Here is a 26,754-nt window from a genome sequence, read left to right as displayed (position 1 = left end):
AAGGGACTTTTCTAACTTCCACTTCAATTCTTTTTGGGATTACCTTAAATACTGTTACTATCTTGCTGACCAGTGGAAACAGTATCACTTATGACTCTTCATCATCTTGAAGACTTCTACCAGATCACCCCTTAACCTTCTTGACTCTAGTGAGAAAAGTCCTAACTTCTCAAGTCTCTCTTCATAATTATAACCCCTCATTCCTGGTAACATCTTAGTGAATCTACGTTGCACCTTTACTATTGCTTAAATATCCTTCCCGTAATGGGGTGCCCAAAAGTGGTCTAACTGAGATCTTGTACAAGTTTGACATTACCTCCTTGCTTTTGTATTCTATGTCTCTAGCTACAAAACCAAGGCCTTATCTACTTGTGCTGCCACATTTATGACCAGTGCATCTGTACTCCAAGGTCCTCTCCTACATTTAAAATCTTAATATTTAAGTTGCTTCCTTTTCCTATTCTTAGTTCCAAAATGTATCAGTTCACATTTCTCTGCATTGAACTTTAGCTGCTATCTAGCTGCCCATCTTGCTAGACTACCTTATTACCTCCTGCAGTCTTTCACAATCCTAGTCACAATTTGCCCTGCCCATCTCCCCCAAAGTTTGATATCATCAGCAGATTTCAATATTGTTCCTTCAATTCCCAAGTCCAGATCAAGTATACATAGTAAATATACAGGCCCCGTGTGGAACACCTTTCTAGTCCAAGAAACTTCTTACCCATATCCTTTACTTTCTGCCCTCCAACCATCTCTCTTCCCATGACTGCATCCTCCTTAATTCCACATGCTATTATTTTTGTCTTGAGTCTCGTATGTGGTTTAACCAATAAAACTCCACATTTTGAGATGTGTGTTTATGTTGAGGATGCAGATAAATTACCTAAAGGTACAGAGAATGAGAATTCAAAAAACAAAATTATCATCAGGATCTCTATCTGATTTTCTAAAAATAAAACTGACTGTATGATTGTGACCAAGAGATCCATCATGCTACTATTTACTTTTCCTGGTGAATCCCGTTTTTAACCAATTTTACGCTGGTTGAGGTTTTTTAAAACAAAACGAAGGGTTCAAACCGAAAGGCCTTGGCCTACTAATTTAGGACAGCTGTTTTCTTGACATTTCCAAACCAAAGCCCGAAATGTAATCCTTTGGTGTCAGCATCTACTCTACCATCAGCCTATTACTTATCAAAAATTGTGAATTACGGGATAGGGTTATCATGTTTCTAGTCTAGCCTCAAATGCTGAGAAATTAGAGACCCTGCTTGAGAGTCCATTCACCTTGTGATGAGCTTTGTTTTTTGAAAATAGATTTGTTTTCAAATAAAGGCTTCAACAAAAGGCCACTTTGCTGTCTTATCCTGGAGGTAATATTGACTTTGGGTATAATCAATTGGGCTAGTATAAGTTTGATCATTATTGCCAACTGATCCCTGCATCCAAAGCTTCCATATGCTGGTTGCTCTACATTAAACGACCCAAGCTCAGCTCACTGACGATTGTCAGATGTGCTTCAGTTGAAAATTAGAATTAAATGTCTAAAGTGCTGGAAGCAGAGCACATGTTGCTGGCTGTACAGTAACCAGTTGATGTTACATTCAGCAACGTACCCCACTTGCTGGCACCTTAAATAAATCAGTTTCAATGGACAAAGCTTCTTGATTACACTTCTTGGTCCACTCCCGATTGACTCAGGGGCACAATTGGAGAAGTTTTGTTTTAAATAATCCTGTTTGGTTTTTAAAATTTGGCAGCATTTTTTACATTCATTTCATATTCACATAACTTCTTTAAACCAGCATTATGTGGAAGTTGATTTAGCTATCGCACATGATTTACTCCTAGGCTGCCTGACTCTACATTCTGGACTTTAAAGGCAGAGGAAAAGAATCCCTCCCTTTCAATGTACTTGGGAATACACCTAATTGGAGGTCATCTCCTTTCTGTTTTTCTTCTCCTCCCACCCTACCCCACAGAGACCCTGAAATTATTTCCTGTTAACCCTTCTTGCTTCTTAAATGAACTTCTTATTTTAAACAGAGGAAAATAATGACTGGCGAAAAGCTGAAGCAGCGTGGACCAAAATGCAGGAGGAAAATGTGATTCCCCGAGAGCGAACACTCCGATTACTTGCTGAAATACTTAAGAGCAATGGTCAGGAGATTCCATTTGAAGTTCCTGAGGTAACTAATTTTTTTTAACCAACAATATTGCATTTCTTACAGTTGTTATGGAATTTCTAGTTAATGCACCACCAATTATTTCACAAACTTACATAGGAACAAGAATAGGCCATTCAGCCCCTCAGTGACTTGGACGCGGGTGTTCAGGGCACAATTTCAAAATTTGCAGATAATACAAATGGAACAATAAGGATAGTGATAGACTTCAAGAGGACACAGGCAAGCTGGTGGAATGGGTGGACAAGTGGCAGATGAAATTTAATGCAGAGAAGTGTGAAGTGATACATTTTCCTAGGAAGAACTAGGAGAGGCAATATAAACTAAAGGGTACAATTCTAAAGGGGGTACAGGAATAGAGAGACCTGGGGGTATATGTGTACAGGTCGTTGAAGTTGGCAGGGCAGGTTGAGAAAGCGCTTAAAAAAAAACGGGATCCTGGGCTTTATAAGTAGAGGCATAGAGCAAAGAGGTTATGATGAACCTTTATAAATCACTGGATCGGCCACAACTGTAGTATTGTGTCCAATTCTGGGCATTGCACTTTTTAGGAAGGATGTGAAGGTCTTGGAGAGAGAGGGAGCAGAAAAGATTTGCTGGAAACTTACATAGGAACAAGAATAGGCCATTCAGCCCCTCAGTGATTTGGACTCAGGTGTTCAGGGCACAATTTCAAAATTTGCAGATGACACAAATGGAACAGTAAGCAGGATAGTTATAGACTTCAAGAGGATACAGGCAGGCTGGTGGAATGGGTGGACACGTAGGATGAGGGACTTCAGTTACGTGGATAGACTGGAGAAGCTGGGGTTGCTCTCTTTAGAGCAGAGAAGGTTGAAAGGAGATTTAATAGAGGTATTCAAAATCATGAAGGGGCCTAGACAGAGTAGATATAGAGAAACTGTTCCCATTGGCAGAAGGATCGAGAACCAGAGGACATAGATTTAAGGTGATTGACAAAAGAACCAAAGACGACATGAGGAAAAACTTTTTAACATAGTGAGTGGTTATGATCTGGAATGCACTGTCTGAAGGGGTGGTGGAGGCAGATTCAATCGAGGCTTTCAAAAGGGAATTAGATAAATACTTGAAAGAAACAAAATTGTGGGGCTACAGTGAAGGGACGGGGGAGTGGGATTAGCTGGACTGCTCTTGCAGAGAGCTGACACGAACTCGATGGGCCGAATGGCCTCCTTCTGTGCTGTAACCATTCTATGATGAGGAATTCATCTGGCAATTTTGTTTAGATGGAGGAATGCTGCAGTAACTGGCTTCTTTCCTGAACTCAAAAGGGGACTGGTAAAAGTTGTGGTTCCTTTCCTGGATGCTGGTCACAACACTCAGGCACAGTTGGGTAGCAAATAACATCTGATTTTATTGCTAGAAGTAAAATTTGTATGGAGATGTGCAAAAATGTTTACTCCTCTATTTTTGATTGTACCATGATTCCTTGAAGCTTTTGTACTGAAGGTAAATTCCCAGAGGATCAATGGGAAGTTGAGCAAAATGGCTTGAATAAGCTTCTGCAATGTTATTGTTCTCATTTTCTGATGGTTTTAATGTAGGCAAACACGTTTTAAGATTTTTGTTGAAGAGAGTATTTGCAAAAATTGACTTTTGATGCAACTTTTTAAGCAATCTCACCAATATTATGGTGTATTTCCAGCATTTTCTGTTTTTATTTCACCACTATTATGATTAGTTTAAAACAGATCTGCCAAGAAAGAGCTATATTATATATCTCTGTCTCACATGTGCTAAGTGACAGTGTTGCAGGCTGAAATTGAACTTCTTTGTTTTGAAGCAGGGGGAGAAAAAGAAATCTATCTGACAGGCCTTGTCCATTGTTCTAGTGCTATCATATGGGCCCTTCTGAAATATGAATAATTTAAATATGCATGTTTCAATTATTTTATATCATTACACCATTGTTCTTCCTTCTTTGCCAGATGTACTTAAAAGCTCCCATGGCAATAGGTGCTAGGGGAAATACCTTTAAACATTAGGCCTGACTGTAAGAGGCCAGATGTCTAAACAGAGCTGATCAGTGTACAGGTAGAAATGTTTTTTCACCATTGTCAGCAGCCTGAAGATGTGTGTTTCCCAATCTTGTAAAGTAGGCGGTCAATTTTTGTCTGTCAGTTTCAAATTGTACCTGCTGACAGTAATGGGACAGGTTCTGTAGGTGGTAAAATTGACTAAAAGCAAACTGAGCTAATCTTGTGAAGTTAAGAGCGACCAATTCATTTGACTACTCCGTATGACAATATTAACCTTCGGGCTGGTGAAATGGTGCAGTGAAAAGGAAAGTAGTAATATGATCTTGTCCGACTCCTGGCAGCTATTGTGCTACGGGTTGGAAGATAATTATTGATTTAACTGATGCTGTGGAGTGGTAGGACATGTTCATTCTCGCACTTTTCTGAGCCATGCCACTGTGACGAGATGCCTAGTGGAGTCCAGGCATTTCCCCAGAGGGAGAAGAAGCTGGAATGGCTGTCATCCTAGACTGCTCTCATTCAGTGAGCAGCCAGTTTCTGAGCAGCATTGTTGGAGGCATCCACGCTACCTGTCAGTTAGGAGTGTGTGTGCCATTAAACTCAAAGCAAGAGAGTAACATGGCTTTAATAAAAGAGGGGGTGCCTAACCCATAGAAAAAGAAAAAATGAAGGCTATGCATTCATTTGACTTAATTTATATGTCTACTGTGGTTGCTCTTTATTTTGCACAAATCTGACATGTTCTAATTTTTTTTAAATTATTGTTCAGACATGGTATGAGGATGCTGTAACATCTACCTCATCTGCTGCTGTCGATCAAAGTACACGAGCAAGTGCTACCGATTTGCCTGTTGACTCTGCCAGTGATTATCAACACAGACTGCTCATACTTTCCAAGAAGAACAATATTGAAGGTACACTTTGTTTAAAAAAAATGTTTTCTTTGATCTCCAATTTAAAAATAAATTTGAACGTATTTTTATACCTAGAGGCAAAGCTCAAAAATGAAAGTTCAGACTGTTAGCATATGTCTGCATATTCCCAGCTAATGCCTTCCTTAATTGGAAATTTTACTAATCTTAAAAGTTGGCTAAATTGGAAAAGACAATGTCTTGTATGCTACTGAACTATATAGGCCAGGAGAATCGTAGGCTCGTCGGTCTGTGCTGAACTAGGAATGTCAGTTGGGTGAGTGATCAGAAAGACTACCCCAGTATCTGACTACCTTCCAGAGAGAAAGGAAGAAAATCGCAGTGGAAGCAAAATGTAGCATGTCCTGATGCACGTTCCTGTCTGTTTGATCATTCACACCATTGTGCATATACATAGCATATTTTAGAAAATGAACTAGTTTTTCTGTTGGTTCAGGCCCTCCTCTGACTTGAATGTGCTGTTATAATCTCATTGACAGTTTATACTTTTTTGTCCAGTCTGCGATTAAGTAATTATTCACAAACTATTGTTAATTGTTGCTGTGGAGGAGAATGGAGATTAGATTTTTCTCAAATGGAGAAATCTAGGATGTCATTGAATTCCTCATCAATGAAGAGATGTGGTGCGCTACCAGATCCTCACGAATGCAGAGATCTGGATCTAAATTTTAACATGGAGCCGGGAAGAGGGCTGGGCTGGCGGGCGGGAGGTGGTGGGGTGGGGGGGGGGGGGCGGCGGCGGAGATCATGGAGGGTGTTCTCCGCAGGTAGGCTTGTTGGGCCTAGGGGAAGCACTCATGCCCTTCCAGGCCCATAAGCAGTGTGATAAAGGCACTTACTTGCTGTTTCTTGCCTCTTCTCACATGCGTGAAGCAGAAGCCCTGGGAATCCCGACCCCCAGGGGTTAAAAATAAAAAAGCTGTAAAAATGGAGGCCCTCAGCCTCCTTGGAAGCTTTTAGTGACGGTCTCACGTCCTAAGAGCAGGTTGGTCGCCCGCCCCTCGTCCCGCCTCCATTAAAACCAGAAGTGGGTGGGTCGAGGTCTGGTTTTAGATTTTAAAAATTTTGACTGCACCCCCGCCTCCAAGCTGCTTGTTCTTCCAGGTTAAAATTTAGGCCCTGGTGTACAACCGATTCCTCATGAATGTAGAGATCTGGAGAATGATTTTGACCTAGAGCTGGGAAGAGAGCAAGTGGGTAGATTTTTGCATGGGAAACTCAAGTGAAGTGAGTCCATCGGAATTTGCAATAGCAACTCAATTGAAGACAATCCTTTTTGCTTCCGGGTTTCCCGTGCTACAGTCAGCCCAATTGACAGGCTGACTGGCTGTCAGGCGGGAAAGCCGGCGATCGGAGAGGAGGGAGGGAAAATCGTGTGCCCTGGAGGATATCGAGGTGAGGGGGGAGTGCGTGGAGGAGATCGGGGGCAGGGGTCTGATGCTGGAGGTAGAGATCGGTGAGGGTTCTGATGCCAGGAGGACGTGGAGGGTGGGGGGGGGTGGTCTGATTCCAGGAAGACATCGGGGAGGGGATGGGGGGAGTGGTCTGATGCCGGAGGTGGAGATCGGGGGAGTCTGATGCCTGGGGGACATTGGGGGGGAGTGGAGAAGATAGGAGGTCAGGAGTCAGCAGAAGAGTCGGAGGTTATGAGGGGATCGGACATTCGGGGTGGGGGGGTTGGCTGATTGCGGCAGGTAAGCTCATTGAGCCTGGAGAAAACTCTCCTGCTCCTCCTGGCCCACAAGCAGTGCAATTAACGCACTTATCTGATGAACCGACCTTCTCACCTCCTTTCACCTAACGAGATTTATAAGTCCCGGGAAAGCCATCCTGGAGGGGTTAAATTTAAAGGTGAATAACATTAAGTAATAAAAAACCTACAGCAACTACTTCAACAGATTATTTGCTCCGCTAACGACATGTCCACCGGCATTAATTGGGAATGCGACATCTGCTATTCGGCTGCGCGCACGCATCCAGATGCGTTCACGTTAAACTTGGAAGTGGGCGTGTTGGAACCGGGTTGCGGTTGTGATCGCAAAAATGAGTATATTTACCTCCAACCCACTTGTCTGGTTCAAGCCCTACTCCAGGACTTGAGCACATAATCTAGGTTGACACTCCAGTGCAGTATTGAGGGAGTGCTGCACTGTCGGAGGTACCTTCTTTCGGAGGAGGTATTAAATCGAGGACCCATCCTCTCAGGTGGATGTAAAAGATCTCATGGTACTATTCAAAGAAGAGCGGAAGAGTTTTCTTGGTGTCCTGGTCAATAATTATCCCTCACCCAACATCACTAAAACAAATTACCTGATCATTATCTCATCGCTGTTTATGAAACCTTTCAGTGCGCAAATTGACTCCCACGTTCCCTAAATTACAACAGTGACACTTCAAAAGTACTTCATTGCCTGTGGAGCAGTTTGAAACGTCCTGAGAGGTGCTTTATAAATGCAGATTCTTTCTTTCTTCTAACCCTCTGTGTACAAATAAGCTAACTGCTGTTCTAGCTCACATGAAAGGTTTCTTACCTCACTCTTCCCATTCTTCATTCAATCACACCGTTGTAAAAATATTGCCCACCACACCTGAGCCTAGATTTTCAAATATTGGAGTTATTTATGCCAGAATGGCTATTGTGCTCACACTAAAACGGAACTGTGTCGTTTTCAGTTAATTTCTGTGATAGATCATTAGCAAAGATTTAGATGAAATTTCTGATTGATGTAAAGAGTACACAGGTGCTGGGAGTGCAAAATTGTGTTTAAATGAAATTTAGATTTGTAAGGACAATTAGAGAGAATGTATGAACATGGAAAATGGTGAGGGGGTGGGGGGGGCATCGCAATCAGACCCAAAGTACATTTGTGTACGTTCAAGCAGGAATTACTTGGATTGTCTCTGGAGGGCGTTAGGCAACTTGTCAAGGCTTCTTCGACAGCACCTCCCAAACCCGCGACCTTTACCCCCAAGGGCAGCAGGCGCATGGGAACACCGCCACCTGCACGTTCCCCTCCAAGTCACACACTATCCCGACTTGGAAATATATCGCCGTTCTTTCATCGTCACTGGGTCAAAATCCTGGAACTCCCTTCCTAACACCACTGTGGGGGTACCTTCGCCACAAGGTCTGCAGCGGTTCAAGAAGGCAGCTCACCACCACCTTCTCAAGGGCAGTTAGGGATGGGCAATAAATGCTAGCGATGCCCACATCCCATGAATGAATTAAAAAGAAAAGCCCAAAGTCCCAGGAACAAAAGGATGGTGTTCAAAATCCACACTGCTTACTTTTTAAAATTCATTTACAGTACTGTAACACTATGGCTAATTTTACTCACTAAAAAGTAATGGATTTTTCTGTTCTCCGTTAGAGTATTCATAAATGAGAATTAAATCCTCAATACTGAAGAAACCCCAATGGTTTCTTTAAAGCTGTTGAAAATTAGATTTTCTTTGACATTTGTTTTTAGGGACTTGCAAACTTTAATAGAATCGTGTGTTCATTATAATTCTACTTTAATGGAAGTTCTTTTCATTTTTATTAGAAGCCCATAAGGTTTTCCTGGAAGCTGAAAAGAAGGGTCTCGTATTCAGCTCAGCTGCTTATTCAAGCTTCATGAACACTCTTCTGGGTCATGGGTTATTGGAGGAAGCCATGGATGTCAAAAGCAAGTAAGTTTTTTTTATTGGGGGGAGGGGAGAAGGTGGAGCGAAAAAATGTTAGGGTGACTGCTGGAGATTATTGCTCTAACAGTAGTTCAGCGTTTTAATTGTAGGCAAAGATTTGAAGATAGTGAAACGTAAATCCTTTATTGTCTGCATTACACTGTCTCATGTACAAATTGTTGATTTAAGACTGACAGATGGAAAAGGAGAAATCACAACTGAGCAATGGGTGCTTAGGCAGGGATTAAGGGGATTGGGTCTGAGAGTAAGAAAATCCAGAGACTGATGCTGTATTATTTGAACCCTGGAGGCTGAAAGTGACTGAGAAGGATAGTTTAACCCTGTACTGTGTGAAGGATTTTCTTGGGATTGATCACAGTAATTCTCACATGACCCCGAATCCCTTTTGATCTTCAGAATTCTTGAGGTCAAATAATGCGCTTGCGGTGAAGGAGCGCTGCTCAGTTTAGTGCAGTGAGATGATTGTTCAAGTTCAGCTCAAATGGCCCTCTGATAAATTGTGTAATCCTCATCCATTGAAAGACTGTACAGTGTGGATTATGCACTTTTTTTTCTTGCATGGATTGACGCTTTCTGCTTTTTTAAAGATAAAGTTCTCTAGTCATCTAAAGTTTTTAATTTCTCCAAGGTTGTCATGCAGTGTTTACCTGGTAGTAATTGGGATAGCGTTTAACACAGGAAAGCTTTGGTCCAGAAAGACAATTTTTTTTGTCAAAAACTCCCATGTCTGTAGAAATTCCCAGGAGGAAAAATTATCTGTATACAGATTATCAGGCAGAGGAATAAACTGAGGATCTAAGTGTGAGGTAATACATTTTACAAGAAAAAAGAAGGAATGGGCATATACACTTAATGGAAAGACATGAAGGGTGTGAATAAACAGAGACACTTAGGTGTTTAAATACATAATTCCCTGAACATGTCAGTAGATAAAACCATAAACAGGCCAATAGAATGTTGAGTTTTATTGATAGGGACCTAGAGACAGAGAGTAAAGAGATAATGATGAATGTATTCAAAACACAGGTTAGGCCACAATTAGAGTGCTGTGTGCAGTTTTGAGTGCACTACTGTAGAAAAGACATTTACCCGGATGAAGCCAGGAATGGGAAATGAGAGTTCTGAGGAAATACTTGAGATACTGAGCCTATTTCTACTGGAGCAGAGAAGGCTAACAAGAAATTGAATAAAGGTTTTTAAAATTACAAAGAATTTTGATGGTGACGAAGGAAAGATTATTTCCTCTGATTGGAGAGTCAGTGATGAAGGGTCATCAATTTAAAATCATCACCAAAGGAGAGGAGGGAGCCTAGGAGAAATTTCTTTACACAGAGGGTTGAGCATGGAATGATTTGTACAGGGAGTGGCAGAGGCAGAACCATTGAATCTTTTAAGGGAAAATTGGATGAATGTTTGAAGCAAAAGAAAAGGTAAAGTTAGCAATGGGGAGAGCGCTAGGCCATAGGATTCATTTTAGATTTCTTTAGTTGAGATGAAACAGACATGTTAGGCTAAAAGGCTTCCTTCTGTGCTATAAACTTCGGTTCTATTAAAGCATTGTGATGTTTGTTTAACTGGGTTGTTGCAGTCTGATACAACAAGATTTAACTAGTTACCACAGAAATGTAACAAGGCATCGTTACTGAATTGAACAGAAATGTCAGTTTTCAAGGGATGCAATTGTAGTATTTCTTCACTGATTAAACATTCCACCTGTTTGCATATGATGAACATGTAGAAAGAAAACATTCAAGAAAATATAGGAATAAATGTGCATAGCTTGCAGGTCTATCACAATTTGTGAGCCTTGAATTTGTGATTATATAATGTACTGGTACAATGGTAAAAGTAGGTTTGAAAGTTTGCTAAGTAAACTGATGAGCATTACGTACATTGAACAGCATCCCTTAGCTTAAAAAAAGCCTTTTCTCCCCTCTTGAAGGTTAAACACAATTCTAAGGACAGCTCCAAAATGCCCATTCTTTAGGTGTGAGTCCAAATCGTGAATCTCTTGAACAAAAGGTGTTACGCTTGCCTACAATAATGTATATGTGAACAGCTATTTTAAATAATCCTTTTTTTTTACTCCTTGACTTTTTTAAAGTCACTGCAGAACTGAAGTGGAAAACCAACCTGTTACATTCCATCCATTGCAGGGAAAAAACATGCTTCAAATCTGATTTAGACCTCCTTAGAGAGACTGGCTGAAACCAGGAACACAGCACGAGGAATGATTTTTAAAAAATAACTTGTTTCTATGAAGCAGCGTGCTGTCATTAATTTTAGTAACTGATAGGCAAATATCTTCTTTTAATTCTCTGGATATAGGAGCTGTGCAAGAAGACAGTTTCATTTTGTCATATAAATGTAGTGATGAAATGATGATTTTCCCTCCAAGGTAAGTACACTTCACTGTTATGAGCTACTACACCAACCAGTTCAACACAGAGCTGGTGAAACTCCCACTAGAATTGGGCTCACTAACTGTAGCCCTATTACCCAAATCTTCCAGCTGTTCCAGGAAGAACATTCTCTGTTACAGTACTGGATCATTCCATTATGCTGTTGTCTGCATGATTGAACCTTTGGTCAGAAAAAGAACTAGCTCCTACTCTGTAAGCAAAGTACTATTTTTATTGGTGTGATTACATTTATTAAAATCTTGCTTGCCTGCTAATAAATTTTGCAAAAAATAGGTGGACTGCTTGACAGTGTTACTTGGCTGGATTTTTATCAGCATAACTGTTCTTTTTCTTCAAATTGTTGCCGGTTGGACATTCTAACCTGCAATACTCTATATGTTCTTAATATTGTAGTGTAATCACTAATTGAGAAATAAAATAAAACCAAACTGAATAATAGTGCTCCACCAGAAAAGGTGAGTGAGGATCAAGAAGGGTAAAGTAAATTGGATTTTTTGGTGTCAGAAGAGATCCATGAGTAAATGGGACCAGGACATTTATATTCCTGGGACGGAGTCGCTGATTGATCTATAGACACAATGGTCTCCAAGGCAATGGAGGAGCCAGATCATGGAGATCTGTTGTTAGAGGCATTATACAAAATTGGAAGGACCAGCCAGGGACACGGGAGCAAATGAAAGCACTGAGCAACACTCCAGGAGCAGCTGATTTAGAGAAACATGGACAGGTTGAACAATGGAAGGGGATCCAGAAGGAGGAGGTCCAGAGACCAAAACTAATCTGGAAGGATCGAAACAGTGCATTACAAGAAGCCTGGCAATGTACAGGTTCTTAGCAGCACAGCTCAAATAATGCAAAAATACAGCCACTAATTTCATTATTGTATTTCAGCCAAGACTAAATAGTTTATGTTAGCTTGGCTTAGTGGTAGCACTCTTGCCTCTGAATCTGAAAGTTGTGGGCTAAGCCTTCTGGGTTAGGTTGCAGAGAAGCAAGCAGATACTACTGAAGCAGTATGTGTTCATGCTTTGGGCAGAAAGATGGTGGCAGTGCAGTCTCATTTTATAATGAGTTTTTGCTGTTCACTGTATCACATGCACTTCCTCGTACCTGCAATACACTTATCAAGGGCTTAAACCTGCACTTGTCAGTAGGCTAATGACTAATGGGAGGTGGGAGGGGGGGGGGTAGAGAATGGATGAAGGTAAGCAGACTGTTCACAGTCAAGGTGGCTCCAGGTGACATGCCTGGCGATGAAGGTTTTGAACCAGTTCAGTCATCTATGTACTTTACACACCTTTTTAATTTCCTGAATGCATTCAAGTGAAGATCTTTCCCAAATATGAAAGCAAATTGCACCAAATGGTGTTTTTAAAATAAATGTCTCAAAGAATGACATCATCACGTGGACATGGTGTAATTTGACAAGCAACTTCAGAGTGGAAGCATTTTGAAACTGGCCAGAAAATGTAGAGCACCCAAATCCGTTTGATTTTATCATAACTTTTTCCTCCTTGTGACCAACTGGGGCATTTTTAGTAAAATATAGAAATTCCTGTAAATGTGGGTATGTTCCAGTTGACTTGGATGCAAAGGTCAAGTAATCCAAATGCATCATCTGAACTCTGAGATTGGATTACTGCCTCAAGTTTCCTTGGTCATAATTTAAAATTCATTCATTATATGCAATAAATTTGAATTGAAGAAGCTACTGTTGTGTGGTCTATTTTATATGAATGCATTTCTGATGCTGTTTGAAGAGTCTAGAACTAGGGGTCATAGTCTCAAGATAAGGGGTCAGCCATTTCGGACTGAGATGAGGAGGAATTTCTTCACTCAGAGGGTTGTGAATCTTTGGAATTCTCTACCCCAGAGGGCTGTGGATACTTAGTCGTTGAGTATATTCAAAACTGAGATTGATAGATTTTTGGAGACTAAGGGAATCAAGGGATCTGGGATAGGGTGAGAAAGTGGAATTGAGGTAGAAGATCAGCCATGATCTTATTGAATGGCAGAACAGGCTCGAGAGGCCATGTGGCCTACTCCTCTTATTTCTAATGTTCTTATGTTCAGCGTGATATGGAATAAATGCCATTACTGACTTGCATGATTTGAAGGTGTATTGGGATTGCATGACTGAATCTGTTGTGCCAGGTTATTTTTAAATGGTGTATTATAGAAAGTTTCATTATCTAGATTAGTGACTATGTAATTGTGAGCATAATTGTCAACTATTTAAAATAATATGTGCATTTCTATAGCTTCTTATCATGTTGTAATGTCTCAAAATGCATCTGACAATAAATTGCTTTTAAAATGCAATGATTGTTATATGGGAAAACACAGAAGCCATACCGGCAATGTTCCACAGACAAACAGAAAGATAACTGACCAATTAATCTATTTTTGGTGATATGTTGGCCAGGACAGCAGCCTCTTAGAATCTTCAGTGTCTCATCTGATCCACCCGAATGGGCCGTTGAAATCTTGGTTTAGTGTCTCATCTGAAAGAGAACACTATTGGCCTGCAGATGTCCCTCAGTACTTCACTAGCTTTTATCCTGAACGCACAACCTTCTGACTCGTGAGAGTACCACCAACTAAGCCAAGCTGATAGTGCTGTGTTACAGATGGACTGAGATTTTATTTGTTGTTGAATTTTCAAGTATGCACAGATCCATGTTGTTGTAAAGCAATTGTACACTTTGATTGCACAGTGAGCTAAAAGATTTTAAATGCTACGTAAAAATAATGCATTATTTTTTGTGGGTAATTTGCTAAATTTCACAGCCAGAGAATCAATACAAAAACCCAAATGATTCTTGCATGTAAGTTGCCACTTAATGGCTGCATGTGGCGTCATGGGGATTGATTTAAAAGAAGTACTTGTGGTTCTGTCACAAAATGTAGGCTCTGGAATGAACTACATATCCTCCCAACGATGTGTCTTGGTTATTTAGATGCACAAAACAACTGTCGTTACTCACTGTCAGTGGTTGATATTGTATGTGGCTCAGACTTCACAGTAAGTCAAACAGAGCAGCAAGAAACCACTACCCCCCCCCCCTCCGCCCCCCAAAAAATCACCTGCAGTCTGAGACTCTGAACTGCGACTTTTTCAATGTCTAATATCTTTATGTTTAAGAGATAATGTTCTGGAAGCTAGACCACTTGCTTAAACATTACTCTCTCTGTGCTGCCTAGGGTACCACTTATGGCAGCTGTCAGAACCAAAAAAAAGAAAGAAAGGGAGAGAAAAAACACTATTTCATCATTTGACGTTCTAACATAAAAGCTGTCTACAGGTCGACATTTGTGGCAAAATTTTTAACATTGGAATGGTAGTTTTTATAATTTCACCTCAGTCTCAACCATTTATTATCATATCAGAAGCATGTCAGTAATTCCTTTCTAAATGTCTGCTTCTTTAGAGTTGAGACCCGCATCAAGGGCTTTACACTGAACGACGCTGCCAACAGCCTACTCATCATAACGCAAGTTAGGCGGGATAATCTGAAAGGTATGTCACACATTATGACCTTTACATCATGTTAATGCCTCTGCAGATTTTCATGTAACGCCTTTCGTACGCTGTGATAAAGGAGTCCATTTAGCAAATTACCTGCTTATCAAGAGTCTTTTGTAGTAGCTGAGAGACATAAATTACTATATATGCATCTATAATACAACTGAAGCTGAATATGAATGTACTTGTCATTTGGCCACTTAGTCCAGTTTCCATTCCATTTAACAGAGAATGGTTTTGTCTTAGCTAAAACAGTGGGCTGCAGACTTACTGGGGTGGGGGGGAGTGAAAGTACAAGCTTTCAAGAATTTTAGAAATGGATGAATGAGCAAATTCACCTTGAAATAGTTACAAAATAATAGAAAATCTTGCAGTAAAGCAATTTCAACTAATGAAATTTTTTTGAAAATAAAATATTAGTTAAGAACTTTTCCTCAGGAAAAGTCAGGAAGAATCATGCATATATGAATATTTTCATTGAAGTATTGATTAATAAAGTTATTTTTAAACAGTAAATTAAATGTGGATACTAAGACATGCTATCGGAAAAGGCTGATCTTAACAATTATAAATGCATATTGTTGCTAACAAACATGGAGTGTACAAGAATAGGAGACTTTGTTTTTGTATAGAGTAGTTTGCTTTCTTCTAAACTTGTGTTCCTTTAAGTTGTACTCCTTTTTAAGCAACTAAGAGGTAAGATTTTATAGGCAAGAATTCAAGTCACTATCACATTGCCTCTGATATCTTAATCTTTTTCCCGATGCTGTTTCTTTTTCTGAACAGTACATTAATAAGTTTTTATACTTAAATTTTATAATTACAGCAGATGGGAAGCGTGAAGTTTAATTGCTCTCAAAGACATTTCGTTATAATTGAATTGCCGGAAGGTGTATTTTTGTAAAATGGCATGTCGGATAGTATTTGAAGAGTTACAGCACATAAGCACATGTTTATATTGAAGATGTTTTGTTTAAAGTGATGACAATGACGTTATTTTTATTTTAATAATACAGTGCATTTCTGACAAAATATGCAAGAATGAGCTTTACCAATGAATTTTTTATGCTGTGGCACTTTCCATTCTTGAATCCATTAAATCTTTTCCCCCCCATAGAATCAGAAGCTTTTTTTTTCTGCAACCCTATAATAAGATCTTCAGGTTTTAAAAGTGTGATGAACATGTTTATTCCTGTTATACAATGTGTTCTAGCACAGCGCAGAAGGAGGCTATTTGGCCCATTGAGCCTGTGCCATTCTGGTCTGTTTGCTTTGAAAAAATGACTTGTACTTGGGGAAAATATCTGAAGTAATTTAGTTGCATATATTTTTTTTAAATCCTGTCAAAATGAATGTTTAAAGAAGATAATTGGAAAATTTTGCTCCTCAAACTGTCCCTTGTGACAGTGTGCCACTGATAACTGCAATGACCAAAAGTTTTACACATTATACTAAAGTTCACTAAATTTGAAACTGTAACATTTTGCAGCCATCAATATCTGCCATCAACTCCCCATCACCAACAGAGCACAAACTTTCTTTTGAAGGAAAAGGGTCCCCAAAGGGCTGAGACAATAAAAATGGAAAAATTCTAAAGATCTACTTGTAAACCAGAAGTGATTAACTGGAGACACCATTTTCATAGAAGTGGTAACTAAAATCACAAGATTAAATTATTTTCAATTTCCATTATTTTTGTTGCCAGTTGGTCACACAACAGACAAAACACACACATTTTCTGTGAAACTATTGACCTGTGCTTGCATCTATTGGGGAAAAAAATGCAATTGCAGTGATTGGTGAGATTCTTCTGGAAGAAATATTGATTGGTCCCCAATTAGCTTTATGAATCCTTTTCACTGTTTTTGTTTAAATATTTCCATTTAGATGCTGTGACTACCCTGACGGAGATGTTGCAAGCTGATCAAGTGCCCAGCCAGCTTGCTGTTGCACGGCTAGTCCAAGCTTTGGCTTTGAAGGGAGATGTAGAGAAAATTCAGTCTGTGGAACAATTGATGGGAAACCTGGTACGGTCCATCAATTTGTCGAGGATGCTTTTTATCAACAACTTAGTCCTGGCTCACATAAAGAAGTAAGCAAACCTTTTTGTTAGAAATTGTGTATATCTGAATTACTGTAATTCCAAGTAACATTTTAACTCTAATCATTTCAGAAGCTTAAATAAACTTAAGTTTCAAGCATTGCCTAAGATATCGTTTCATAAATGTAAGATTATCCTTTTTTTTGAGGTATTTGCAACTTTTTCAAAAAGGAAAAATACTCGTGTTCTTATGAAAATTTTGTAAATATTTCTTAAAAGCTACAGAATCGTGATTGCCAGACATTGCTTCATTTTTAACACACAAACATACATATGTGCATACATATATAATTACTTGGATTAATTTTTTTAAAGTGTATACATGTATTTTTTGCACTAACAAACAACTGGTGTTTTATTTTGTAATTCTGTTTCTTGCTGTCTTTCTTGCCTCTTCCCCAAATATGCTGGTTTCCTGAAAAGTGAAAATTATCATCCTATGTTCATTCACAGCAACACTAATGGTCAGTATGAAGACTCTGACCCTGGCTCAATAAGGATTTGTGTGTTTCTAATCTGGCAAATGAGGAATTAAAAATGTGTTGGGATAGGGAATGGGAATAATCATTTAAGTTAATTAATTGTTGTAAACTTTCATTTTAATTTATTGTAGGCAGGTCTTCTTAACCACAGATTTTTAAAAATACTCTATATAAACAAGCAAATAACAGATTAAAAGCAATTTCAGCCAAGATTTTAATTTAAAAAGTCATGAATAGTGCCAAATAATTTGTACCATTTAACCTCTTCTCACTTCGATTCTCCAGTACAGCTTCAAATAGACTACAGCATTTTTGTAGCTTTTAGTTTCCTGTTTTATTATCATTTCCATTGCAGTTTCAACTTTACCTCGTTTAAAAAATGAATGCGACTTGTATCTCACGAGTGGGCTGGCTTAATAGCTAGTCATCGTCAGTGGTATGAGTGGAATATAAATTGTATCTTATGGCTGTTCACCACATACTTCATACCACATATTGGCCTAATAATTAAAATAGGAATTGGGGCAGATATAAACATTTTTAAATACAAATGGTGTTGATGGAGAGATTTCAGACATGTTTGACTATTATCATTGTGAATGATTTACATTTATCCACATTTGTCCTCTGATATAACAGCCTATCTGTGAAATAGGAAGAAATTCATGGACATGACCTCTCGTGGTATAATGCTGCACCGGGGTTTATTAAAATAGGGCATGGTGTTAGGATTTTGATTTTCGCAGCAATGTGGAGCTGCATTGAGCTCATTCCATATTTGTGAAATTCAGGATTACAGGCATAGGAACGATTGTGTACCACTACCCGAGTCTTTCTGCCAAAGCCAGATATCCAGCCCATTTCTTTATTTTTCACTTTATGGCAAGTACTTGATGGACAGTATTGCAACTTCCAGTCTTGCTTTCACTAAAGATAAAGCTGTTTTTGTATAGCTGTGTGCTTATGTCTCCTTTCACAGTGCATCTTGAAAAATAAGTTAACTCCTACGTGCAGCTTACAAAATAAGTGGCATTCGCAGAAAGACATGTGTATCTATGTTAATAAATATTTAATTGAATGATCAAGATTGTTATGACTTTTCAGCCTGAATTATTTAGAGATGATGCCTTAGTGCAATATTTGCATGTTTAAGAATTCAGTGCGCCATGTAAACTGAGTGATTGAGTGTGCAGATAACCATACAACAGTCCGTGTCATTTAACAGAAGTTTTAATTTTTTTTAAAGTGCATCTCGGTGACTTAGACTTTTCAAGGTCATAGTTCATTACAGTAATGCATCTGATTACTGCTGATTGTGTGTATTCAGCTGTGAATTCTTTTTCTGGTTTCATCAATTCTGCTTCACTGCGCTAACAGCTGTACAACAAAACTTCAGTAGTTTCCTCATTTTGTAATATTTATGAAAAAAAATGAAACATTGATGCTTTCTACCTCTTTGTTTTATGTCCAGCAGGTGCTTTTAAGATTGTACGTTAAGGCTCAATACAACCTTATTGTCTTTTTTTTCTTTCAGTAATAATATTGACACAGCAGTGGAATATATTGAGCCCCTCTACATTCCAGGGGAAAATAGTTCTCAACAGCAAGCATCAAGTATGTCCTATGTGTTCCGAAAGCTTTTGGAGGAAAATTTTAAAGAAGCAGTGGACAAATGTAAGTTATAATCTGTCCAAAATATTCATCTGACTATGCATGCTGCTTGCTATGTGTCAGCTGTTTCTTGTACTTGGATGGGGAGGACAGGGGATTTACCAAGTGTTACATTTGAGATCTTTGTTGTTTTGTTGCTCCATATTTTTCTTTTCTACTCGTGAGTCCTGAAGCTCCATTCATGTAGGATCCTACTTCACAGTCGGGCAACTGGAGTTGCAATAGTTTGGGTCTCTTTGTCTTATCTGCCTGAGATAGAGCACCAGATAGTACATGGTGCTGCAGCTAGTGACACATTAGCTGAGAACTGGCAACACTCAATGCAACAGTGTTGAGTGAGTTTAACAGGTAGCAATTGGTTGACTTTGCACCACCACTATGACCATATAGTTAAGAAGCAAGCTTTCTATCAGATCACCACAATTGGCTTTAGACTCCGCTCCAGTCACTTATTGATCTTTCATAGTATCTGCCATATTGATTTTTTTCTTTACAGTCTGTCTCTGTACAAATGTAATGACTTTCCCTGACCACCGACCCCACAAATTTACTTTCAGAGAAAGCGAAAAGTAAAAATCATAGCTAATTCAGTTCAAACTTGGACAGTTAGTTACAAAGCTTTGGAAACTTAAAACAAAAGATTATCTCTTTGAGAAATAACTTTACCCCAATAGTCATTGTGAAAGCAGTAATCAGTGGTATTTTTCTCTGTCCTTTTTCAGTCAATTTTCTGCCCCCCCCTCCCCCCTCACCCCAGTCATTGTTTCTTTGCTGGGGTGTGATTCCACAGGTGCCGATCACCCTCGGATGCCTTTATAGGTATAGTTTCATGTGTAGTGTTCACTCACTGATGCCTTGTTGAGAGTATCATTCACCCTACAAAGTTCTGAGGGGGTATGATTCCACGGATACCTTTCACCCTCCAGTGCCTTACCTGAGTGTGCATTTTTCATGAGCGACCCTTTACAGTGAGTGCTGGCCAAGCTATTTAATTGAGGGTACCAAAGCCAAGCCCTATCTTGTCATCTTAATGTCCACACACTCATGCTTCCAGCAGGGTTGTTGGTTAGCAGTAAGAAGCAGTATCCCAGGCCAGACATTTCTCCTCATTAGCTCAGGAGCGCTGAGACTAATTGCCCTGACCTGGCAGAAATCCACATGTAGCACAGGCCAGAGATCAAACCTGACATCTCCCTCATCTGAACTCATTGTTTTAACCGGCTAAGCCAATGAGGAAGAGCTGTGACCTTCTAAGTAACTCCTGTAACGACCCAGGAAGAACAAAATTGCATTCTCTCCTCCACCCACTCCCACCCTAAGTTTACTTCACATGCTTACGCAAACTTCCTTGGATAGGAGGACAATTCAGCTAGCAGCTGTCTCAAAAGTCAGCTTCAGCAGATTCACCTGAACAAAACAGAAAGTGAGGCTTTTACACCACCCCCCCAAATCCTCTTCCTTCTCCCACCTAAAATCTCTGCTAAGTATTTCTGGGTAGCTGAAACACAAATATCAACTTCTACAACAAAATTAACAAAGTAACCATGGTAGTCAAATGCTAATGGAGCAAAATAGAAGAATCTTGTGCTACGTTTAAAAAAATATAAAAAAGATGTCTGTTGCCTCATATATTGCAGTGAGTGCCATGGCCGAACGATTAGCTAACCATTTTGCAGTGTACAGGCCTGTGACAGATCTCTTTCTACAATATGTGGATACAGGCAGAACGGAGGATGCCAAATTCCTTTTACAGGTATGCACTAATAAATTTGCATTAGTACCTTTTGAAAGAATGATTTAAGAGTCATTTTGTCATCCTATTTTTTTCTTTTTTGAAATGAATATTTAAACAGTCAGTGCTACTAGCATTGACTTGGAGTTACTGTGCGCAACCTTGTGAAGAACGATCAGTATAGATGTTTATTATCTTAGAGGGCTTCAGTTTCAACAGGGTATTCAACTCAGCTCCCTCATTGTTGAGCGCAATTCCTTTTTGATTCCCCCAATTATGTCCTCAGGACTTAGTGCTGAATGAAGCAAATTTATTCCCCAGAAAACCATGAAATAAAAGATGCGTTAAATAATTATTTGGTTTCTTTTTGTGTGGTGGTGAAACTTTATTTATTAGTGCATCTTTATAAAAACAAACAGTGCAGCTGTCATCATTGAGGTGCAATATAGTTGAGTGAATGTTCAGGATTAGGCAGCTGGACAATTGTGTATTTTGCTCTGATGTGCAGCGTGACTATTTTTAAATATTAAGGTAAAACGTACAATATTCCTGTGGTTGTTGTAGAGGATAGATAGCTGTATCCTCCTGTAGTTAGCAACCAGTACAATAAAAATGACTCCTGTAATTAAACTGGAGATCTTCTATTCCTCCAGTACGAATGTTTAGATTTCACCTCTTATTGATGCTTAGACTTCCCTCGTAATTTCAGTACATCCTTCCTCTGTGCTTGAAATTAATTTAAGTACTACCAAATTCATTTTTTTTTACTGTTATCAATTTCTTATCAATAAAAATAGTGTAAAGTTGATAACACTCAATGAAAATTCTATAAAACGTTCCCTAGGAAGTGAAGCCTGTGTACACAGCAATGTATTCTTTTCCAACATATCTTGAATTGATATCTGTATTCTCTTTTATGTTAGGTACCAGTAGAGTAAAAGTGGCGCCTGTAATTAAGCTGGAAATCCCCTATTTATCCATGTGAACTCCACTACCACAGTTTAGATTTTTTTTCTCTTATTGATGCTCTTAGACTTCCCCCATAATTTCAGTACATCCTTCCTCTATGCTGTAAAATGAAATTGCTTCTATATTCGGAGCAAAGTGTAAAGATTTATTGCCACATCATTCAGCTTTTTTTAAAAATATAAGAGTCATGTTCTGTCTGCAATTTTCCAACAACTCACAAATACATAAATTCATAAGTTGCCGTTACTACATGTTCTGAATTTGCAGTAAATGACAGGGTGGTAATCTTCAGGGAATGAGACAACAGCATTCAGGCTTTTTGATGGTTTAAGATGTAAAACAGAGCAAATGTTGAGCAGTCTGTGGGGAATAAAAGCTGCCATTGACAGTGTACACATGCACTGACAAAGAGTCTATTCCCAGCAGGTGGCAGCCAAACAATCAGTGATCTTGCAGATTGCTGGGTTCATGGGTACTCACGCTGTCAGCCTGTGCACATTTTTCTGTCCTGACAATAAACAACACAGCTTTTGCTTGTAATGCAATATGATTAATAAATGCAAAGAGTTAAAGCAAACCAAACCAAACATTGAGCTGGCACAGCCCACAATTAATATCTATTGTCAAACATTGTTGCGCATTTAGACAATAAGCGTATTTGTTATCCCTTCTATAAACTCAAAACACAAACACAGCAGCATTGATGTATTCAGTGTGAACAGCATTACTGCATAAATCTTAAGCAACTCTTTTTTTTGGGAGGGGGGAATTCTATTGTATATATAACATAAGGATCTTCACCAGGAAAAGGCATTCGGGCTCAACAAGTCTGTCCCTTTTTAATAAATCAATCCCATCAACCTACCCAAGTGAATGATGACATTTAGAATTTTTAGCTTTACAAGGCAACAGCAGAAAGAAAAAAGTTAAAAGCAATTTTAGAGTTTTATTTAGGTGAAATTCAAAGAATACCAACAAATTCAAACAGGTGTGTTCAACTGTGTATGATGTTACTTAGTCTATTTTCTCCATTCATCGTTGTGAGTAATTGTGTTGCTCTCAAGTGCTGAAAGCATGTTGTGTGAAATTCTCTGGATATCCGAGATGGAAATCTGAAATACAAGCAGGTAATACTGGAAATTCACAGCGGTTTGGTGAGCATCTGAAAGAGAAAAGACCTGTCCAAATGTTTGGTCCCAAGTAAAACATTACCCCACCTTTCTCTTTTAGATCATGATTGATGTGTGCATTTCCGGCATTTTCTGTTTTATCCCAATATCTGCCTTGATAATGACATGAGTATAATTCAGGGTTATGGAATTGAGAGATATACTGCTGGATATTCTCAGAGGAGTGAAAGACAGAGGAAATTGCATGAAGAATGCGATGTGGTGAATCTGGAAGCCAGATGTGGGCTGATGCTTTAAGAATTGGTGCCTGGGGTGTTTTTCTTGAAGTCGCTCCAGTGTAGTGTTGCTTGTGAAGTGAGGGCCATATCTCAGTGAAAGACATCCCTTTTTTTGGATTTGCCCATACTCAGACCTGACAGGTTTTCTTTCATTCTGATGGAACATTGCAGACGTTTGTACCTGTTGAGTCCTCGCTTGTGTAAAACCAGTGTTAACCTTTTATCAGGGGCCAAAATCCCAACCATTGTCTTACTCAAACACCATTCTTGGAATGCTGTAATGCGCTGGGGCTTAGGTCTATGCCTAAGATCCTGATTTCAGTCCTAACTCTGTTGACAGTTGCCAGGTAGACGTCACCTCTTCCCAACAGAAGTAAAAATACAATAGGACCAACAGTTCTATTTTGATTCAGTCCTTTCAATTGCGCTGTGAACACTGGGATAACCCTGATTCTAAATTTACTTCAGCGCCTTTTCTTCGGATAGCAAGAAAAGAATATGGAACAGCACTGAATCCCAGGTCTTTTGTTTTATTTGTTCATGGGATATGGGCGTCGCTGGCGAGGCCAGCATTTATTGCCCATCCCTAATTGCCCTTGAGAAGGTGGTGGTGATCCACCGCCTTGAACCGCTGCAGTCCGTGTGGTGAAGGTTCTCCCACAGTGCTGTTAGGAAGGGAGTTCCAGGATTTTGACCCGGCGACGATGAAGGAACGGGCGATATATTTCCAAGTCGGGATGGTGTGTAACTTGGAGGGGAACGTGCAGGTGGCGTTGTTCCCATGTGCCTGCTGCTCTTGTCCTTCTAGGTGGTAGAGGTCGCGGGTTTGGGAGGTGCTGTCGAAGAAGCCTTGGTGAGTTGCTGCAGTGCATCCTGTGGATGGTACACACTGCAGCTATAGTGCGCCGATGGTGAAAGGATTGAATGTTTAGGGTGGTGGATGGGGTGCCAATCAAGCAGGCTGCTTTGTCCTGGATGGTGTCGAGCTTCTTGAGTGTTGGAGCTGCACTCATCCAGGCAAGTGGAGAGTATTCCATCACACTCCTGACTTGTGCCTTGTAGATGGTGGAAAGGCTTTGGGGTGTAAGGAGGTGAGTCACCTGCTGCAGAATACCCAGCCTCTGACCTGCTCTTGTAGCCACAGTATTTATATGGCTGGTCCAGTTAAGTTTCTGGTCAATGGTGACCCCCAGGATGTTGATGGTGGGGGATTCGGCGATGATAATGCCGTTGAATGTCAGGGAGAGGTGGTTAGACTCTCTCTTGTTGGAGATGGTCATTGCCTGGCACTTATCTGGCGCGAATGTTACTTGCCACTTATGAGCCCAAGCCTGGATGTTGTCCAGGTCTTGCTGCATGCGGGCACGGACTGCTTCATTATCTAAGGGGTTGCGAATGGAACTGAACACTGTGCAATCATAGAATCATAGAAGTTACAACATGGAAACAGGCCCTTCGGCCCAACATGTCCATGTCGCCCAGTTTATGCCACTAAGCTAGTCCCAATTGCCTGCACGTGGCCCATATCCCTCTATACCCATCTTACCCATGTAACTGTCCAAATGCTTTTTAAAAGACAAAATTGTACCCGCCTCTACTACTGCCTCTGGCAGCTCGTTCCAGACACTCACCACCCTTTGAGTGAAAAAATTGCCCCTCTGGACCCTTTTGTATCTCTCCCCTCTCACCTTAAATCTATGCCCCCTCGTTATAGACTCCCCTACCTTTGGGAAAAGATTTTGACTATCGACCTTATCTATGCCCCTCATTATTTTATAGACTTCTATAAGATCACCCCTTAACCTCCTACTCTCCAGGGAAAAAAGTCCCAGTCTGTCTAACCTCTCCCTGTAAGTCAAACCATCAAGTCCCGGTAGCATCCTAGTAAATCTTTTCTGCACTCTTTCTAGTTTAATAATATCCTTTCTATAATAGGGTGACCAGAACTGTACACAGTACTCCAAATGTGGCCTCACCAATGCCCTGTACAACTTCAACAAGACATCCCAACTCCTGCATTCAATGTTCTGACCAATGAAACCAAGCATGCCGAATGCCTTCTTCACCACCCTATCCACCTGTGACTCCACTTTCAAGGAGCTATGAATCTGTACTCCCAGATCTCTTTGTTCTATAACTCTCCCCAACGCCCTACCATTAACGGAGTAGGTCCTGGCCCGATTCGATCTACCAAAATGCATCACCTCACATTTATCTAAATTAAACTCCATCTGCCATTCATCGGCCCACTGGCCCAATTTATCAAGATCCCATTGCAATCCTAGATAACCTTCTTCACTGTCCACAATGCCACCAATCTTGGTGTCATCTGCAAACTTACTAACCATGCCTCCTAAATTCTCATCCAAATCATTAATATAAATAACAAATAACAGCGGACCCAGCACCGATCCCTGAGGCACACCGCTGGACACAGGCATCCAGTTTGAAAAACAACCCTCTACAACCACCCTCTGTCTTCTGTCGTCAAGCCAATTTTGTATCCAATTGGCTACCTCACCTTGGATCCCATGAGATTTAACCTTATGTAACAACCTACCATGCGGTACCTTGTCAAATGCTTTGCTGAAGTCCATGTAGACCACGTCTACTGCACAGCCCTCATCTATCTTCTTGGTTACCCCTTCAAAAAACTCAATCAAATTCGTGAGACATGATTTTCCTCTCACAAAACCATGCTGACTGTTCCTAATCAGTCCCTGCCTCTCCAAATGCCTGTAGATCCTGTCCCTCAGAATACCCTCTAACAACTTACCCACTACAGATGTCAGGCTCACTGGTCTGTAGTTCCCAGGCTTTTCCCTGCCGCCCTTCTTAAACAAAGGCACAACATTTGCTACCCTCCAATCTCAGGCACCTCACCTGTAGCGGTGGATGATTCAAATATCTCTGCTAGGGGACCCGCAATTTCCTCCCTAACCTCCCATAACGTCCTGGGATACATTTCATCAGGTCCCGGAGATTTATCTACCTTGATGCGCGTTAAGACTTCCAGCACCTCCCTCTCTGTAATATGTACACTCCTCAAGACATCACTATTTATTTCCCCAAGTTCCCTAACATCCATGCCTTTCTCAACCGTAAATACCGATGTGAAATATTCATTCAGGATCTCACCCATCTCTTGTGGTTCCGCACATAGATGACCTTGTTGATCCTTAAGAGGCCCTACTCTCTCCCTAGTTACCCTTTTGCCCTTTATGTATTTGTAGAAGCTCTTTGGATTCACCTTTGCCTGATCTGCCAAAGCAATCTCATATCCCCTTTTTGCCCTCCTGATTTCTCTCTTAACTCTACTCCGGCAATCTCTATACTCTTCAAGGGATCCACTTGATCCCAGCTGCCTATGCATGTCATATGCCTCCTTCTTCATCAGCGAACATCCCCACTTCTGACCTTATGATGGAGGGAAGGTCATTGATGAAGCAGCTGAAGATGGTTGGGCCTAAGACACTGCCCTGAGGAACTTCTGCAGTAATGGGGCTGAGATGATTGGCCTCCAACAACCACAACCATCTTCCTTTGTGCTAGGTATGACTCAAGCCACTGGAGAGTTTTCCCCCTGATTCCCATTGACTTCAATTTTACATCTCAGATAGGCAGGTCAAAAGTGA

At 40.2% G+C, this 26,754-nt stretch overlaps 1 protein-coding gene across 1 annotated transcript in view; it reads left to right on the top strand.

Annotated features, from left to right (window-relative positions):
* lrpprc (leucine-rich pentatricopeptide repeat containing) overlaps positions 1–26,754 on the top strand; it is a 113,335-nt gene that overhangs the window by 80,720 nt on the left and 5,861 nt on the right. Inside the window, exons 28-34 of the mRNA XM_067988772.1 lie at positions 2,049–2,191; positions 4,958–5,102; positions 8,666–8,792; positions 14,662–14,750; positions 16,644–16,848; positions 18,874–19,013; positions 20,648–20,763. Of these exons, the coding sequence (XP_067844873.1) occupies positions 2,049–2,191; positions 4,958–5,102; positions 8,666–8,792; positions 14,662–14,750; positions 16,644–16,848; positions 18,874–19,013; positions 20,648–20,763 (965 nt within the window). The remainder of the gene's footprint in view (positions 1–2,048; positions 2,192–4,957; positions 5,103–8,665; positions 8,793–14,661; positions 14,751–16,643; positions 16,849–18,873; positions 19,014–20,647; positions 20,764–26,754) is intronic.

This window comes from Heptranchias perlo, chromosome 8 (assembly GCF_035084215.1).
Source record: "Heptranchias perlo isolate sHepPer1 chromosome 8, sHepPer1.hap1, whole genome shotgun sequence".
Lineage (NCBI taxonomy): Eukaryota > Metazoa > Chordata > Chondrichthyes > Hexanchiformes > Hexanchidae > Heptranchias > Heptranchias perlo.
Note: the sequence above shows the minus strand (reverse complement) of the source record. Positions and strands in the feature narration are given on the sequence as shown.